The sequence below is a fragment of the Hylobates moloch genome, unplaced genomic scaffold (genome assembly GCF_009828535.3).
Source record: "Hylobates moloch isolate HMO894 unplaced genomic scaffold, HMol_V3 SCAFFOLD_8, whole genome shotgun sequence".
Classification (NCBI taxonomy): Eukaryota; Metazoa; Chordata; class Mammalia; order Primates; family Hylobatidae; genus Hylobates; species Hylobates moloch.
In genome coordinates this window covers 6,428,559-6,445,615 of record NW_026652283.1, presented here as the reverse complement: position 1 = coordinate 6,445,615, position 17,057 = coordinate 6,428,559, and the positions used below count along the sequence as shown (strand labels likewise).

The 17,057-nt window shown below is 53.6% G+C and overlaps 2 protein-coding genes across 5 annotated transcripts in view; both read right to left on the bottom strand.

The window, feature by feature from the left end:
- Positions 1 to 6: 6 nt before the first annotated feature.
- Positions 7 to 3,945, bottom strand: GAPDH (glyceraldehyde-3-phosphate dehydrogenase). Of its 2 annotated transcripts, none has more exons than XM_032159407.2 (9): positions 3,802 to 3,945; positions 3,512 to 3,563; positions 1,757 to 1,856; positions 1,569 to 1,675; positions 1,350 to 1,440; positions 1,144 to 1,259; positions 970 to 1,051; positions 382 to 794; positions 7 to 277 (listed from the first exon to the last, which is right to left on the bottom strand). In XM_032159407.2, exons 2-9 carry the CDS (start codon positions 3,538 to 3,540, stop codon positions 208 to 210), a joined length of 1,008 nt encoding a protein of 335 aa, XP_032015298.1. In that variant the 5' UTR covers positions 3,541 to 3,563; positions 3,802 to 3,945; the 3' UTR covers positions 7 to 207. The 2 variants fall into 2 exon arrangements, with proteins under 2 accessions (XP_032015298.1, XP_032015299.1); XM_032159408.2 differs by having other exon boundaries at positions 3,710 to 3,855.
- A 2,467-nt stretch (positions 3,946 to 6,412) lies between these two features.
- Positions 6,413 to 17,057, bottom strand: part of NCAPD2 (non-SMC condensin I complex subunit D2) — a 32,626-nt gene continuing 21,981 nt past the window's right edge. For 2 of the 3 annotated variants that reach the window (XM_032159387.2, XM_058441976.1), the window contains 18 exons: positions 16,321 to 16,560; positions 15,362 to 15,536; positions 15,018 to 15,102; positions 12,652 to 12,785; positions 12,168 to 12,300; positions 11,997 to 12,081; positions 11,753 to 11,920; positions 11,305 to 11,477; positions 10,479 to 10,590; positions 10,276 to 10,399; positions 10,042 to 10,197; positions 9,515 to 9,692; positions 9,332 to 9,426; positions 8,786 to 8,866; positions 8,420 to 8,603; positions 7,559 to 7,685; positions 7,301 to 7,456; positions 6,413 to 7,051 (listed from right to left, as the gene is read on the bottom strand). In XM_032159387.2, the coding sequence (XP_032015278.1) occupies positions 6,966 to 7,051; positions 7,301 to 7,456; positions 7,559 to 7,685; positions 8,420 to 8,603; positions 8,786 to 8,866; positions 9,332 to 9,426; positions 9,515 to 9,692; positions 10,042 to 10,197; positions 10,276 to 10,399; positions 10,479 to 10,590; positions 11,305 to 11,477; positions 11,753 to 11,920; positions 11,997 to 12,081; positions 12,168 to 12,300; positions 12,652 to 12,785; positions 15,018 to 15,102; positions 15,362 to 15,536; positions 16,321 to 16,560 (2,492 nt within the window). In that variant the 3' untranslated portion in view covers positions 6,413 to 6,965. Of the gene's footprint in view, positions 7,052 to 7,300; positions 7,457 to 7,558; positions 7,686 to 8,419; positions 8,604 to 8,785; positions 8,867 to 9,331; positions 9,427 to 9,514; positions 9,693 to 10,041; positions 10,198 to 10,275; positions 10,400 to 10,478; positions 10,591 to 11,304; positions 11,478 to 11,752; positions 11,921 to 11,996; positions 12,082 to 12,167; positions 12,301 to 12,651; positions 12,786 to 15,017; positions 15,103 to 15,361; positions 15,537 to 16,320; positions 16,561 to 17,057 lie in introns of those variants that run through there. The other variant, XR_004249119.2, reaches the window with a different exon arrangement.

The following is a 17,057-nucleotide window of genomic DNA, read 5'->3' as shown; positions in this document are numbered from 1 at the left end:
AGTAACTGGCTGAGCACAGGGTACTTTATTGATGGTACACGACAAGGTGGGGCTCCCTAGGCCCCTCCCCTCTTCAAGGGGTCTACATGGAAACTGTGAGGAGGGGAGATTCAGTGTGGTGGGGGACTGAGTGTGGCAGGGACTCCCCAGCAGTGAGGGTCTCTCTCTTCCTCTTGTGCTCTTGCTGGGGCTGGTGGTCCAGGGGTCTTACTCCTTGGAGGCCATGTGGGACATGAGGTCCACCACCCTGTTGCTGTAGCCAAATTCGTTGTCATACCTAGAAGATGAAGAGTTGTTAGGCCCTTTTTCTGAGCCAGCCACCAGAGGGCGCCAGACCCTGCACCACTTTTTAAGAGCCCGTCTCTGGCCCCAGCCACATACCAAGAAATGAGCTTGACAAAGTGGTCGTTGAGGGCAATGCCAGCCCCAGCGTCGAAGGTGGAGGAGTGGGTGTCGCTGTTGAAGTCAGAAGAGACCACCTGGTGCTCAGTGTAGCCCAAGATGCCCTTGAGGGGGCCCTCTGACGCCTGCTTCACCACCTTCTTGATGTCATCATATTTGGCAGGTTTTTCTAGACGACAGGTCAGGTCCACCACTGACACGTTGGCAGTGGGGACACGGAAGGCCATGCCAGTGAGCTTCCCGTTCAGCTCAGGGATGACCTTGCCCACAGCCTTGGCAGCGCCAGTAGAGGCAGGGATGATGTTCTGGAGGGCCCCGCGGCCGTCACGCCACAGTTTCCCGGAGGGACCATCCACAGTCTTCTGGGTGGCAGTGATAGCGTGGACCGTGGTCTGCAAAAGGAGGGAGTGAGGCCCTGCAGAGTGCTCCCCACATCACCCCTCTACCTCCCTCCCCACCTTGAAAGGAAATTATGGGAAAGCCAGTCTCCAGAACCCCCAACCCCCAGGGTTGCATGCAGCCCCGGCAGGAAGGAGGAGCCTCAGTCCCATTCCCCAGCTCTCATACCATGAGTCCTTCCACAATACCAAAGTTGTCATGGATGACCTTGGCCAGGGGTGCTAAGCAGTTGGTGGTGCAGGAGGCATTGCTGCAAACAAAGAGGGAGCGGGGGCCAAGTCAGGGGAGCACGTCCATAGGGTGCCAGGCTGGCCGCTTCTCCACTGGCCCCGCCTTCCTCACCTGACGATCTTGAGGCTGTTGTCATACTTCTCATGGTTCACACCCATGACGAACATGGGGGCGTCAGCAGAGGGGGCAGAGATGATGACCCTTTTGGCTCCCCCCTGCAAATGAGCCTACAGCAGAGAAGTAGACAGTTATAAACCCGGGTTCTGCCTTTGCAGGGCTGAGTCAGCTTCCCCTACCGTGGGCCCTCCTGCACTCACCCCAGCCTTCTCCATGGTGGTGAAGACGCCAGTGGACTCCACAACGTACTCAGCGCCAGCATCGCCCCACTTGATTTTGGAGGGATCTCGCCTATGGGGGTGGGGGGAGACGGGGACAGGACCATATTGAGGGATGCTAAGTTACCATATACCCAAGGGGGCCACACCATCCTAGTTGCCTCCCCAAAGCACATTTCTTCCATTCTGTCTTCCACTCACTCCTGGAAGATGGTGATGGGATTTCCATTGATGACAAGCTTCCCGTTCTCAGCCTTGACGGTGCCATGGAATTTGCCATGGGTGGAATCATATTGGAACATGTAAACCTGGGGGAATACGCGAGGGTATGAAGGGGCTGCCCATCAGCCAGGTGGCTCCTCCTACACCAGCTTTGGGGCAGCACTCACCATGTAGTTGAGGTCAATGAAGGGGTCATTGATGGCAACAATATCCACTTTACCAGAGTTAAAAGCAGCCCTGGTGACCAGGCGCCCAATACGACCAAATCTAAGAGACAAGAGGCAAGAAGGCATGAGGAGGGAAGGCTTCTCCAGAATATGTGAGCGGCCCTAGGCCACCTCCCCATTAAGAGGGCGAATGCAGCATCTCCTTACCCCCAGGAGGGCCCAAGAGGTTGAATTTTATCTCCCTTGAGCTTCCCTGCCAGGCTGGCCTGGCTTTACGGGCATGGCTGCAACTGAAGGCTCCACTGCTGCCCAACACCCCCAGTCATAGGAAGCCCTTCCAGGAGAAGCGGCCATGTGGGGCACTGCCACCCACAGTCTGGGCACAAGCTTTGCATATGGTATTCACCACCCCACTTTGCCACCCCAGGAATGCTTGCTGCTGCCTAGCTCAGCTTCAAGCTGCACCCTTTAGGGAGAAAAGACTTGTAACACTCAGCATCATCAAACTCAAAGGGCAGGAGTAAAGGTCAGAAATTAATTGGACAGGGCAAGCCCACCCCTTCTTCTAAGTCCCTCCTACAAAAGGGACAGAGATTGGGGCGGGGAAGAGGGGAAGCTGTATTTTAACCCCCTAGTCCCAGGGCTTTGATTTGCCAAATTTCCTGTCCTTCCTAGCTCTTTTCCAAAAATCAGGAGTGGGAGCACAGGTATGTGCATGTGTGTGGGGAGAAGGAATGGGAGAGAGCCCAAGCCCAGGCCCCCCAGCTACAGAAAGGTCAGCAGCTATATTTAACCTCAGACCAGGGTGCGGTGGGAGATCTGGTTTCTGGAAGACGGAATGGGGATAAGGGCAGGTTTCCCGAGGCTCCCAGACACCCAATCCTCCCGGTGACATTTACAGCCTGGCCTTTGGGGTCGGGTCAACGCTAGGCTGGCAGGGGAAGAGCGGGGCCATGAGGTGAGCCGGCGCTGCAGGAAGGGGCCACCGCCAGAGGGGCCATTTTGCGGTGGAAATGTCCTTTTCCAACTACCCATGACTCAGCTTCCCCCAGCTTGGCACCAAGCCACAGCCACCACACCTCTGGGGGGAGGGGACACAGGAGGACCTCCATAAACCCACTTCTTTGATTTACCAGTGAATAATCTAGGAAAAGCATCACCCGGAGGAGAAATCGGGCTTGCGGCTCAGGGGCCAGCTAGCCTCGCTCCACCTGACTTCCCCGCCACACGCGACTCCACCCATCGAGGCCGGAGCGCAGGGTTAGTCACCGGCAGGGTTTCCTAACGGCGGCCCATTCATTTCCTTCCCGGTTGCAACATGGCGGCCGCTCTACCGCAGGCGCAGCATCCGGACAGGGATGCACCCGCTGCGCACTAGCATCCCGGGGCCTGCGGTGCCGGAGGCCATGGGGGAGGGGCTCCTCTGCGACACGTGACCCCGCAGAGCGCGAAAGGAAAGAAAGCGTCCCCAGCTAGGGGTCCGGGTCGGGATCTCGGGCGGGAGTAGGGACCTCCTGTTCCTGGGGACTACGGGAAGGAGGCTCCGGGCAGATGGCGCCGCAAGGGCGGAGGTGCACAGGGCGCCACAGCCTGGGTGCGGGGCTCCGCCAGGTCCGAGCGCTGACCTTGAGCTCTCCTTGCGGGGCACAGCTACCCTGCCCCCATACGACTGCAAAGACCCGGAGCCCGCAAAGCTCGTAGACGCAGTTCGGGGGCGGTCGCAGCCCAGGGCCCCCCAGCCACCCGCGAACTCACCCGTTGACTCCGACCTTCACCTTCCCCATGGTGTCTCAGCGATGTGGCTCGGCTGCGCGGAGGGACAGAACAGTGAGCGCCTAGTGGACCCGGCCGACACCCACGCCTCCCCTCCCCCCCCACCAGGCCTCCATGCCCAGCCCGCGCCGCATCACGTTCTCCGCCCGCCCCTGCAATGCGGAGGCCGCCCGGGCCCACCCCGCAGAGGCGCGAACACGTCCGACCCGCGCCGGCCCCTGCCGCCTTCAGGCCGTCCCTAGCCTCCCGGGTTCCTCGCCGCCCGTCGTCACCTGGCGATGCAAAAGAAGATGCGGCTGACTGTCGAACAGGAGGAGCAGAGAGCGAAGGGGGAGGCTGCGGGCTCAATTTATAGAAACCGGGGGCGCGGCGGCAGGCGGTGACTCGAACCCCGCCTCCCGCCGGGCTCAGCCAGTCCCAGCCCAAGGCCTTGAGGCCTGAGCTACGTGCGCCCGTAAAACCGCTAGTAGCTGGGCCCCACTTTCTCCCCGCTTTTTTTTTTTTGTTTCCGCAGCCGCCTCGTTCAACTGGGCACGCACCGAGCGTGTGGGCCTCGACGGAGGGGGGAAGGGACTGAGATTGGCTCGATGGGAGGTGATCGGTGCTGGTTCCCAGGACTGGACTGTAGGCAGCAGGAGACTAGGGAGTCAATGACGGGGGCCCTTACACGCACGGATGAAACAGGAGGACTTTGGGAGCGACTGAGTTGGGGAATTGAAGCCGGAGCCAAGCACGGCTCGCGGCTGCACGCGGCCTGACCCCTCCCCTTTCTTTCTTTCAAAGGTTGAGAGGCGGGAAAGTTGGGGAACTTCTCCTCGAGGCTCTGCGGTAGTGACACGGGACTGCTCAGGCAAAGGCCTAGGAGGGGCCCATGGGCCTCGGGCCGGGGCCCGTGGTCCCTTCCCAGCCCCCACTCCCCCCTCCCCATCTCCTGGCTCCTGGCCTCTCTGGGACCGAGGCCTAGGCTGGGCACTGGGGGCCTGGAGAGGAAGGAGGCTCGGGAGGCGGCTTCAGGGGGAGGTTTCTGCACGGAAGGTCACGATGTCCTGCAGCCGTGTAGCCTGGACCTGATAATTAGGGCAGACAATCCAGGCCCTGTGTGCACCAGCGGCTCTCACCGGGCTGGGGCCCCAGGCGGAGGACAGGATGGCTGGTGGGGGCCCAGAGGCCTCCCACAAAGGCACTCCTGGAAACCTGTGGGCTGTGCTGCCTAGGGTGAGAGACAGTGTGCCTTTCATTCCATCCAGCCCGGGGCGAAGAGCGGGACGTGAGGGCGGAAGTCCCTCCCCGCCCTGGGACGTGCAGGCGAGCCCGGAGCCAGGGACTCCCTTTCACTGGCTGCGCCGGGGGATATTGAGGGCAGGGTGAGTAAAGAAGAGGGAAAAAGTGGGAAAAGAGGTCTTGGGCACACGGTGGGAACAGGCCCCCTGCCCCTTCCCACAGGGGATCCATTCTTCTGGTAGGAGGGCAGAGGGCCAGGTTTGTGTGGGATGGGAGGGTGCTGAACACTTGTAAGAAAGGGGGTGGGGTGGGGTGGCCTTGGCCCATCAGCAGGTGCATGGGAGGGGGATCCCGGGCCTCTTTGCTGGCCCAGCATAACCTGACACCAGCCCCCTGCCCTTCTAGCTAAAAGCCAGTTGCTAAGTTTAGCCTGCCTGGTGATAATCTTTGCTTAAAAGGCACCCCACAGGACTCCAGTCCCTGACCCTGCCTTTCTGGATTGCCTTTCCTCCTGGGACCCAGAGCCGGGCTGTATCCTCCTCTGGCTGCCATTGCCATGGTTGGTGCGGGCTTTTCACAATGACCACCCAGAGCAGAGTAGCAAGAGCAAGGCAAGAGGGTCCCTAATGGTGGAAGGGGTGGGGTGGGGGAGTGGAGGAAGCCCCACCTCTGACTCAGCTACTCCTGCAACCAGGACCATTAACCCTTTCCCATCGAGAGCCTTAAGAGCACCTCCATGCTCCTGCACCACCCAAGCCTGATTCGGAGGCGCCATCTTCCCCTCTGCCTCAGGCTTGTCATTTTTCATTACTGTCTTCTCCCCGCAAAGAGGGAGCTCAGTGCCCAGGGAGCACTACTGACGTAGTGTGCTGTTGTCATGACAGCAGAGGCACCAGTGTGGTCACGACAGCCAGCTCACAGCCTCCGGTTCTAAGGTGACTCAGCAGAGAAGACTTGAGGAGCTGCAGAAGGGTGGGCAGGCTTCAGGGGGCAGCCCGCCTGCAGCATAGCCCACGCCCCCTGCAGACCTGGGAACAATGTGGAATGCTGGGAGACAGGTCTTGTCTCCCGCAGAGCTGGAGGGGGATCATGATCTGACCTTCCACGAGCCTGGGCCGGTCTGCTGCCAACCTTTGGAGATGCGATTAGGGAACACGAGTGGGGGTGGGGTGAGGCACATGGCAGAAAGCAACCCTTGGTCTAGAGCAGGTTTTCTCAACTGTGACACTATTGACATTTGGGGCTGTGTAATTCTTTGTTGAGGGGCTGTCCTGTGCACTCACTGTAGGATGTTTAGCAACATCCCTGGCCTCCCACTAATGCTGGTAGCATTCTTCCCCCACAGGCTATGACAACAAAAAAGGCCCCAGGTGTTGTCAAATGTCCTCTGGCAGGCAAAATTGCCCCCGGTTCAGAAGCACTGATCTGGAGCCTAGGCACTGCATAATTCTCCCCAGAGAGGCTGTCTGGTCACTGTGCAGGGTCCAGAGGTTGAGAGGGTAAAGGTGGCAGTGACGGGGCAGGAAGCTCATCTGCCATCCCAGGACAGGCCCTAGGACTCCGGGCTCACTCATCTCTCTCTGCACTGATAACCCTCTCTCTGCTGCATGAATCTGGGCTAATGTGAAAGATGAAACAAAGACAAGCTTAGGAAAAAATGTCTAAAAGTATAAAAACATTTATTCATTAGAAAACAAGGAGACTGGCAAAACATATATTCCAAAGTTGAAGCAGCTCAATGCAGTTCAGTTAGGCTAATTTAAGAGAAAGCCTTGCATTTTAAAGATGATGTATGCATTTTTTTTTAAATTTGAGATGGAGTTTCGCTATTGTTGCCCAGGCTGGAGTGCAATGGTGTGATTTCGGCTCACTGCAACGTCCGCCTCCGGGTTCAAGCGATTCTCCTGCCTCAGCCTCCTGAGTAGCTGGGATTACAGGCGCACGCGACTACACCCGGCTAATTTTTTATTTTTAGTAGAGATGGGGTTTCTCCATGTTGGTCAGGCTGGTCTCGAACTCCCGACCTCAGGTGATCCACCCGCCTTGGTATCAGAAAGTGCTGGGATTACAGGCGTGAGCCACAGTGCCCGGCCGTTTTGTTTGTTTGTTTTTTTTTTAAAAAAGGAGACAGACAAATATTTTACAAGGGAAACAGAATTCGAATTCCAGGTCACCCTACAAGACGCCCTGCACAGGGAGGGCAGGAGCAGACTTCCTAGGGTCTGTGCCTGCGAGCCGATGCCCTGAGAATGGGGGTTGTTTTCTTGGGTGTCTCCTCTTCTGTCATCTCTGCTGAAAGATCTATGCAAAGAATTAAAGGAGTAAGAAACAGCTGAGTCAAAAAGATGGTGAAAAATAGGTATCAGAGAACAAGTGAGACAATCCCACACCACACTGCAGAAATAAAATCCAAGCTGTACAGGAGAGGCCCTTCTGGGGCAGTGGGGCAGAGCATCTACACTCAGGCCCCCGCAGCAGGTCCTGTGGAAACCAGCCCTCCGCACCCTAGCTGTGTGCCTTCCGGGCGGGGAACAGGCGGGAGCATCATACCTTCCTCACTGGACTCATCACTTGAGAAGACAACTTTGGGTTTCTTTTTGGAAGCTCGCTGCTGGGTGTTTGGATGCCGACGGGTAGTACGGCGGGGCTCTGGGGTGACAAAGTCATTGTCTGAGGCTGTAGAAGCCAGAGGCTGGCGCCTGGAACCTAGAAAAGGCAAGAAAACGTGATTTAAAAAAGAAGAAGAAACAAATCACTGCAGGAGGGGAGGGCCCAGTCTGGTCTCGCCCGCACAGGCTGCCTTAGTACCAGTGGATGGTTTCTTGGCTGACGGCGCTCTCTGGCTACCTGCTTGGCCAATCTCAAGCTCCTCAATTCCATCCAAACCTCTGGTATGACAGGCCCGAAGCTTCTGCTCAAATTCGTCTATTATAGCCTGGAGGGAGAAAAGGAGATTCAGAGCAGGCCTGAAAACAGTTACTTCTCATTAAAAAGAAACAAGGCCATGGAAGACATGGAGGGCCTTAAACGCACATTACTAAGAAGCCAAGGTGAGAAGGCTCCATACTGGATCATTCCAATGATATACACTGCGGAAAAGGCAAAGTAATGGCAACAGTAAAAAGATCAGGGGTTGTGGGGAGAGAGGGATAAACAGGTGGAGTGCAGGGGATTTGTAGGGCAGTGAAACTCTTCTGTATGATATTGCAGTGGTGGGTACATGTCATTACGTGCAGTGAACTCCAAGGTAAAGCATGACTTTGGGAGATGATGTGTAAGTGTAGGTTCGGCTGTAACAAATGTGCCCCCTGCTGCAGGATGTTGAAGGTGGGGAAGGCTGGGATGCGTAGCAGCAAGGGCTAGAAGGGAACTCCCTGTACTTTCTGCTCAATTTTGCTTTGAACCTAAAACTGCTCTGAAAAATAAAGAAAAACTATTAAAAACAAACAAGAATTGAATGAGATGCTGCTTTGGTTGTTTCTGGAGTAATAAAAAAAGAATTGGAGACAGAAAGATCTGGTCTTGGGTCACTGTGGCAATTTGGTTGCAACCAAGCTGGGGGTAAGTAGGACGGGAACGTGACTGCAAGAGCCGGATGCTGCCCACGGTTGGCAGATGTCTTAGCCAGCCCAGAACCCGACAGGCATTGAAGTGTCCCGTGCTGCTCACCTTGCCCTCAGGCTTGGCCCCACGTCGCAGCTTGCCCACAACTGACAAAAAAGCACTGAAGATGGACTCATCTGACAGTTTGTCTCCAAAACAGTCAAAATTGTCAAGCATCTTGCGGAGGCCTCGCTCTGTGAGGGGCAGCTGTGACACGCAGTAGGCCAGGTCTCGCTGCTGCCGCTCAGTTCTGCAGACAGGAAGGGCTTTGTTGAGGAACCTGGAGATCCAGCTAGTAAAGGCTCAACCTTCCCCATCAGCCTCCCCAGTCCCAGGGATGCCACCGTGGGGGCAGGAAAGGGGTGAGGGATGGGCCTTTCTCCCCTGCAGGGCCCTGCTCAGCACAAAGAACCCTCAGGGAGGGCAGCATACCGGGCTGTGCGGAACCGCTGACACAGCTTTTCCACCAGGCTCTCTGTCTGCTTGTCCTTGGTGATATAGGAGAGGAGCTGTCTGCAGGACGGGGAGATGAGGATGTGCGACGATGGCCCAGGGCCGGCTCTGCCATCCACTAAGACCAACCCTGGACCCTCCCCCAGCACCCGTCTTCTCTGATGTTCTCTGCCATGGCCCCTGTCTGCCTCACCACTCCCCTTGCCCTGTCCCATTCAGCAGAGAAGGAACCCCCACCTCAGGAATTTTCCCTGTGAATGGAAATTAACAGGAGCAGCTACTAGGGAGTGAGTGCTACCGTATGCCTGCCACCATGTTAGGAACTTTATCTTATTTAATATTTTCAAGAACTAAGGGTTAAGTATCATCAGCCTCAAAAGAAGAGGAAATAGGCACAAAGAGGCTAAGTTACTGCTGAAGGCTGTACAGCTGAAGAGTAGCCAAGGTGGAATTTAAATACAGGTGTGTCTCACTCCTAAGCCCCTGCTATGTGGAAAATGTGCCCCAGGGCCCGGGGAACAATACTTCATGATGGTGTGGAAAGGCTCTTCCTCCACGCCCAGCTCGGGGTCTGACAGGCGGCTGACGATATCTGGAAGGAGATTATAGATTGCGTTGCCCTGTAAGAGAGAGCCACGTTAAGGAGATGAGGTGACCTACATACATATTCCCTCTGCAGCGAGCCCTCAGTGCCTCTCTGCCTCTCACCTTGTGGGAGAGCTCGTTGAAGAAATTCTTGGCCAGGGCAGCAATCTGAGGCTCGGGGTCGATGAGCAGCACCGCCATCTCGCTGACCTGCCCCTTCACCTTCACCATGTCCTTGAGGATCAGGTGGGTCATCACCAGCCCTGCTGTTTTCCGCACTTGCTGAGCAGGGTCCCGGAGGCTAGGAATGGAATTGCGGGTCATGGGGACCGAGACCTCCGGACTACACCCTAACACTGGTAGAAAAGGCCCTCGGCGGGAATCGATGACCCCATGCTCTACCACTCCAGAAGCAGTCGGAAAGCTGTCTAGAGGTGAAAGCTGGAGTGGGGGAAAGAGGTGAAGCTTCTAACCAGAAGTGTCAGTCCCACTGGGGTGACTCTTAGCCAGGGGCCTGTACAGGTCAAGTATCAAGCAGATGTTCGCAGTGATGCCAAAGCCTAGGGGAAGAGCCCTGGTGATTCTCACACTGACTCTCAACAGACCGCGGAGCTCCTGGAACAGCCACCACGCTGTGAGGGGTCTCTTACCGAGCATACAGATGAGGAGTCCAGGGGTCCACCAGATTGGGAAAGCGGATGGCCAGATCCCCAGTGGCAACCATGAGGTTAGACCGGACAATGGGAAGTGGAGACTTTTCCAGCATGGTGAACAGAAGACGAAGCTGGGAGTCGCAGAAAGTGGCACTAGGAGCAAGAAGAGGATCATCAGGGAAGCCATTTCATCTCCATCTTCCTTGAGGTGGTACCAACCCCACGGCCTACCTGATCATGCAGAACTTGCCAAGGGCAAGTGAAGCAGCTGCAGAGAGGTCTGGGTTGCTATAGAGGCCTGGGTTGTTACAGACTTTAAGCAAGAGTGGAACAAAGGCAGCCAGTGTCTGTTTGCCTGTTGGAAGAGTAACTGCAGGTTTGGGACAGGTTATCTCAGTTGGGAAGAAACTGCTGAGTGCAGCAATTTTTCTTACCATCCAACAGTTCCATCTCGCAGATGCCACGGATTAGTTCTGCCTCTGTGTCATCTGCTGTTGCCCCAACCAGCCCCAGCTCCTCCTCCATGGTGGTCTCAGAGCTTGTATTCTAAAGGAAATGAAACCGGGGATCATGGATAAGCAGAGACAACATTTTTGATTCCAGCCCATACTTTGTTTTGCATGAACAAAGTAAGGAAGGGCAAATTCTACAAAACCATTTAGAGGATTGTCAAATGTGTCTGTAAAGAGAAAGGATTCCTGAATTAAGCAGGGAAACAACGAGGTCCCCATTTGTTTTCAGTTGCCAAAGCGTGTTTCTACACCTCGTCCTCATGGAAGACGTCGTTTCCTGTATATGGTAAACAGATGGACCATGCCAGACAGTGGTTCGAAGTCACAGAGGTCAGACTTCCCCAGCGCTGCAAGGCTCTGTGTCTTATTTGTCTGCAAGACATCACTGCCTCTAGTGGAGAGAACACAGGGCCCCACCCGGGCCAGGCCAGCAATGAAAGCTGACGGAAAAGCGGGCGGGTACGTGCATGTTCTAACAAACCCCGCCTCAGACAAAACAAACGCCTCTAATTTTATGCTGAGGTCTCTAACTCCACACTCTGCATTTACCTAAATCTTTCCTTCCTGGGTGATCACTGACAGTTTCATCATTGTTCACATGAACCTGTCCTAGGGTAGTAGCCACAGAGAGGCAGAAATTCTTCGCTTCATGTAATAGCAGAGGAGCAGAGATTGCCGGAAGGGGATCAGCTCAGCTCTGAGCTGAGGTCTGAAATAAATCTGGGAAGTGCTAAGGACATTCACACACCTTCTCCTTGGGATCTTTGGTCTTGTGCTCCTGTTCTTCCCGGAGAACTCGGCGCCGACAGAGCTCTCCACTCACTGCCTGCTCCAAGTGGACCAGCTGCTGCAGAGCCACATCCCCCGCCAGGGAGAGCAGGTTCATCAACAGGAAAGTGGGGAGCATTGCGGGGGACTCCTCTGGAGGAGAGGGAGAGGGAAGGCGGGGCAGAGAGACATTTTTAAGTCCCATCAAACCTGAATCCGATTTTTACTGATCTTCCCCTTGCTCACGTGCTATTCAAACTAGCGAAGGAGTAAGAGTTGGGGGTGGGAACTGGCCCAACTTCAACTTGGACAAAAACGACACAGTGGACACTAAGGGTTGTTGCAGAAAGTGCTGGTGGCAGTGGCTCCCGGCCCTGCAGGGAAAACAGAAGCTGGCTGCCGCAGTGGGTCAACCCCTGCCCACTTACTCGGGTCCTCCTGACTGGTTCTCTTCTCTTCTAGCTTCTCCAGGGCCTGTTTTGCACAGCCCTGCAATATGTGGGCACAGATCACTTCGGGGCGCTCTGCCAGTTGGTAAATGAGGGTCACTGCCACCTCTTTGAATGGGATCCAGAGTGGGTCTGGGTGGACAAAGCCTGCGGAGGAGGAGGGAGAAGTTGTTCACTGCAACAAAGGGCCCAAATCTGCCCAGGGCCTTTCCTGAGAGCTCACCTTTTGTGACCGTCTCCCGCAGTCGCTCAAACAACCTGTGTTCCTGAGGCAGCCGGAAGGGGGGGTGACGTTTGCCCAGAGAAGGCTGTGGAGAACAAGACAACGCGGCTGTATGTACAGGGTGGACACGAGGATCTCCACTCTCCTTAGTTTGGAACCACCCCCACATACCTTTCTCCTGTCCGAGATGTTGGCAATGGCATGGCACACCTGCTGGGCCAGCCTGTAGTCCTGTGGAAACTTCTCATCCAGCCCTATGCTCACCAGTGTGTCTAAATTGCTTCCCACAATTTCTGGCTTTCCTCTAGGGGAAGGAAGCCACAGAGTTAAAGGAGGTCATGGATTGGACTCAACGTGGGAGAAAGGGCCAACAGGGGTAGGTCCCAGCACCTCATGTGGTGTCTGGAGCCTTGGAACACTATAGCGAGGCTCTGACACAGGGCCAGCCTCTTGGGTCCTGTTGCTTTACTGAATCCCACTACTACCAGGCAGGAGGGCTGGTACTCTCACTATTTTCTTTTCCATTTAGGTGGCGTTATAACTCACAGCAGAGCTCGGCTGGGCCTCACTGTGACAATGTCACTGAAGGAAAAGGAGCCTTCTCAGAACCTTCCTTTGCTCTCCCGCCCCATTGCCTGCTGGACTTGAGCCTCACCGTGCCATCATGCCAAGAAGCATGACAGAGGAACAGCGCTCCAGAGGACAGCAGGCGACCTTCTCGGTGGCCCGCTCCCACAGCAGCTGGGTCACTGCTGGTTTCAACTCATCCTTCTGCACAAACTCACAGAGCTAAGGAGAAAAGAAAAAGGGCTCAAGCCAAAAATGAACAGTTCCTTGATCTTTGGTCTGCTTTTCTGAAGATGATATTGAGAACCTGAAGCAGACAAAAGTAATACTTAGGAATGGAAAAAGACAGAGGAGGCGCAAACGTAACGCAGGGGCTTGAGAGGCTTTCCAGCTCCACTTTTCTACTCTCATGCCTTCAAAACGATTTTATTCAAGTGACATATCGAAACTGACCTTCTGAGTTCCATGTGGGTCCATAGTTCTAAGTCTGGAGCTTTCTAAGAGGTTTTCTTGCCGTTACCACAAACTCAGCATGTCTAACATAGAAGCCATCCATCATCCTTCCTTGCCTTTTCATTTTGCCAGTGGTATCAACACTTCATCAGTTATATGTGCTTAAAATTTCAGTCACCTCATTTTTTTACAAATCAGTCACTATTTTTCCTTTAAAAATTTGTCTTCCATTAAGCCCATTCTGCAGTGATTTCTCCAATCCCCAAGTCCAGCCCCTCATTACTGCCCACTGCAGCAGCCTCCACTGGCCTTCCTTCCCATGGGTTGGTCTCCTCAGCCTCTGCTTCCCCAGGTCACTTCTGTTGCACCCCAGGTTGCAGCTGCTCTCCCCTGCCTCTTGTAGGGCTTTTGCCGGTAACTGGCCTATGACATTGTGGCCAATCACCACCACCAGGCTCTTTTCTTTTCCCCAGTGAGAAAAATGTGGCTGGCAGGAGTGCTCTTCCCAGCGCCACCTCCCCTCTCTGTGCCCACAATGCAAGTGCTACAAAGCAGAATTGTCTCACTAAAATGCTGGGTGCCTGGCTAACACAGCTAAAGTCCTAGACTCCTGAAGTCATTCAGGGACTTCCACAGTTTAGTTCCAACCTACATTCACAACTTTATCTTTTCCAGATTTTTTTTTTTTTTTTTTTGAGACAGAGTCTCCCTCTGTCGCCCAGGCTAGAGTGCAGTGGCGTGATCTCGGCTCACTGCTACCTCCACCTCCTGGGTTCAAGCGACTGTCCTGCCTCAGCCTCCCGAGTAGCTGGGACTACAGGTGCCCACCACCACACCTGGCTAATTTTTTTGTATTTTTAGTAGAGACGGGGTTTCGCCATGTTGGCCAGGCTGGTCTCGAACTCCTGACCTCAGACCTCAGGTAATCTGCTGCCTTGGCCTCCCAAAGTGCTGGGATTACAGACATGAGCCATCATGCCCGGTCTTTTCCAGATAATTTGAACCAGAACACAATCTTCTTTGTTCTACAATGTGAACTGTGCTGTTTCTTGGGTTCTGTTTGAAATGCCCTCCCTCCTTGCTCTGATTCTCTAAATCCTACTCATCTTTCGAGACCCAGCTTAAGTCCTGCCACCTTCAGGAAGCTTCCTTGACCATTCTACCCCAAACCGCTCTGTTTCCTACTCTGTACCCCTCAGTAGAACACAGAAGTTAAGAGTATGTTTTCTAGAGCTCTTATTACCCGAGTTTGAATCTCAAACTTTGCCACTAACTAGCTGTAACCAGCCAAGTTCAGTAACTTCTCTGTGCCTCAGATTTCTCATTGTAAAATGCAGATAATGCTACCTCACAGGGCTGTCATGAGGATTAAACAAGTTACTGTGAGTAACGTGTGAGTGCCTGCCATATATTCAATACCATATAAGTGATGTTATTATTGCTATGACAACCATCACCCATACAACTTATTCTGGCACTTTATTATCTACCTGCTGCATTGTTCTAAAAATGTTCTGTGGTTTTTGACTACCAGCTAGACTGTTGGTTCCTTTAAAGTTGGGAACATGAAAGCAAATAGTCTTATACTTCTTTCTGGAGCTAAGTAAATTGCTAAATACTTAGTAATAACTCAATAATACTTGTTGCCGGGTGCTTTGGCTCACACGTGTAATCCCAGCACTCTAGGAGGTTGAGGTGGGTGGATCACGAGGTCAAGTGTTCGAAACCAGCCCGGCCAACATGGTGAAACCTCGTCTCTACTAAAGATACAAAAAATTAGCCGGGCATGGTGGCACATGCCTGTAATCCCAGCTACTCGGGAGACTGAGGCAGGAGAATCGCTTGAACCTGGGAGGTGAAGGTTGCAGTGAGCCAAGATTGCGCCATGGCACTCCAGCCTGGGCAACGGGGCGAGACTCCGTCTCAAAACAACAACAACACCAACAACAACAACACCCAAAATACTTGTTGAATGAAGAAAGAAAGAGCAGGAAGCCTTACAATTTCCTCAAGACACTGAATGGTCCCAACCGAGGCATCCACTAGCAGCAGAGAGAGATTGTGAATCAAAGCCTGGGCCTTGGCTCTGTGGGAACAGCAGAGATCAGCAGTCACTATAAGATTGGGAAACTGAACTTGGCAAACAGTGATTAGGGCTATCCCACCACAGTGTTACAAAACTGCTGTCCCTGGAAACCGAGCCCCACCCTAAGCCCCATTATGATGGACTGCCTATGGATCTGGAACTCCTCTGGAGAAATGCACCTCTTCCTTTAGGAGACAAGGGAAGTCCTGTGAGAAGCTGACCTTGGAAAAGTCAGCAAAGGCAAAAGCACCCCATATACCTGGCGGAGTCCCCTTTGGGGTTGAGGTAGAGTTGGCGGTAGGCATTAAGCACAGCTTCTCGGACACCAGGCTCCTTAGACCAGATGAGAGGCAGCATACGGCGCACCCCAAACAGGGCCTGGGGTACCCCAAATTGGAAGACCATCACAAAGAATTCAATCACCTCCTGCACCACTGAGAGAACATGTGCAAATGTCACCTATCTACTTCGCAAAACTCCCCCAATACCTAACGACAGAACCTTTCTGAATGTAGCAAGATGCAAATGGAGGCCTTCCTCATTTTCCCTGACAATGTCAACTCCTCCTATAATGCCTTATCATGAAATACTATATGCATTAAAATGTATAAGCTGTATAAGTGGCTAGAGGAAGCAAATAGAAATAAAGAACCCCTGCCTTTTTTTTTTTCTTTTCTTAAGACACAGGTTCTTACTCTGTTGCTCCGGCTAGAGTGCAGTGGCATGACCACAGCTCACTGTAGCCTCAAACTCCCAGGCTCCAGCAATCCTCCTGCCCAGCCTTCCGAGTAGCTGGAACTACAGGTGTGTGCCATCATGCCCAGCTAATTTTTGTTTCTTTGTAGAGATAGGGTCTTGCTATGTTGCCCAGGCTGCTCTCGAACTCCTGGCCTCAACCTGTCCTCCCGCTTTGGCCTCCCAATGTGTTGGGATTACCGGCATGAGCCATCGCGCCCAGCCGAGAACCCCTGCCTTTTAAAGGAGCAGATAGATATAGCAATAAAATATGGAAAAGAACTCCAAGATCCATGGCTGGGAGCAGTGGCTCACACCTGTAATACCAGCACTTTAGGAGGCTGATGCAGAAGAATTGCCTGAGCCCAGCAGTTGGAGACCAGCCTGAGCAACAAAGGAAGGCCCCATCTCTATTATTAATAAAAATTAAAAAAATTAAAAAGAACCCCAAGGCTGTCCTTACAGAAGGGGACTCTGGCATACCTGTAGTTGTGTTTTCGTACATCATCTTGCTGATGATGCCAATGGCCTCTGTAATCTTCCGGGAGAAGCTGTAGGCATCCTGCAGATACTGTACCAGCATCTCCTGCTTCACCAGTTCATCATTTCCCCTGGATTCCTCAGGCTCCGACACACTGGGTTTATTTTTACAGACAGTCTGTCCTGTGGCCATGTTTCCTGTAGACTCCCGGGGATTCTTTTCTTGTGTGGAAGCTCCTGGGCCTAAGGAGTTAGAGAAGTACAGGATGGTTTCGTTCAAGGGGATACAGGGGAATCCAACAGCTGTCAACATTCCTGGATATTTACTTATTTCTTTTCCTTCTTTTTTTCTTTTGAGATGGAGTCTCACTCTGTTGCCTAGGCTGTGCAGTGGCAATGATCACCGCTCCCTGCAGCCTCAACTTCCCTGGGCTCAGGTGAGTCTCTCGCTTCAGCCTCCTGAGCAGTTGGGACGACAGGTGCGTGCCACCACACCTGGCTAATTTTTTTTGGTATTCCTTGTAGAGACGGGGGTTTTGTCATGTTGCTCAGGCTGATTTTGAACTCCTGGGCTCAAGCAATCCTCCTGCCTTGGCTTCCCAAAGTGCTAGGATTACAGGCGTAAGCCACTACATCTGGCCCTGGATATCTCTTTTCACAATGTGAAGATATGAAATTAGAACTTACTCTAAAATATCTTAATTTCTCAGAAACCATACCTAAAGACCTCTATGGTCTGG

Bases quoted from the DNA above. Each gene is read 5' to 3' on its own strand.
- GAPDH (XM_032159407.2), bottom strand. From the start codon at position 3,540: ATGGGGAAGGTGAAGGTCGGAGTCAACGG. The intron at 1,441-1,568 runs GTGAGTGGAAGA...CCACCCCCATAG, and splicing joins CCCATCACCATCTTCCAGGA to GCGAGATCCCTCCAAAATCA. The intron at 795-969 runs GTATGAGAGCTG...CTCCTTTTGCAG, and splicing joins GTATTGTGGAAGGACTCATG to ACCACGGTCCACGCTATCAC.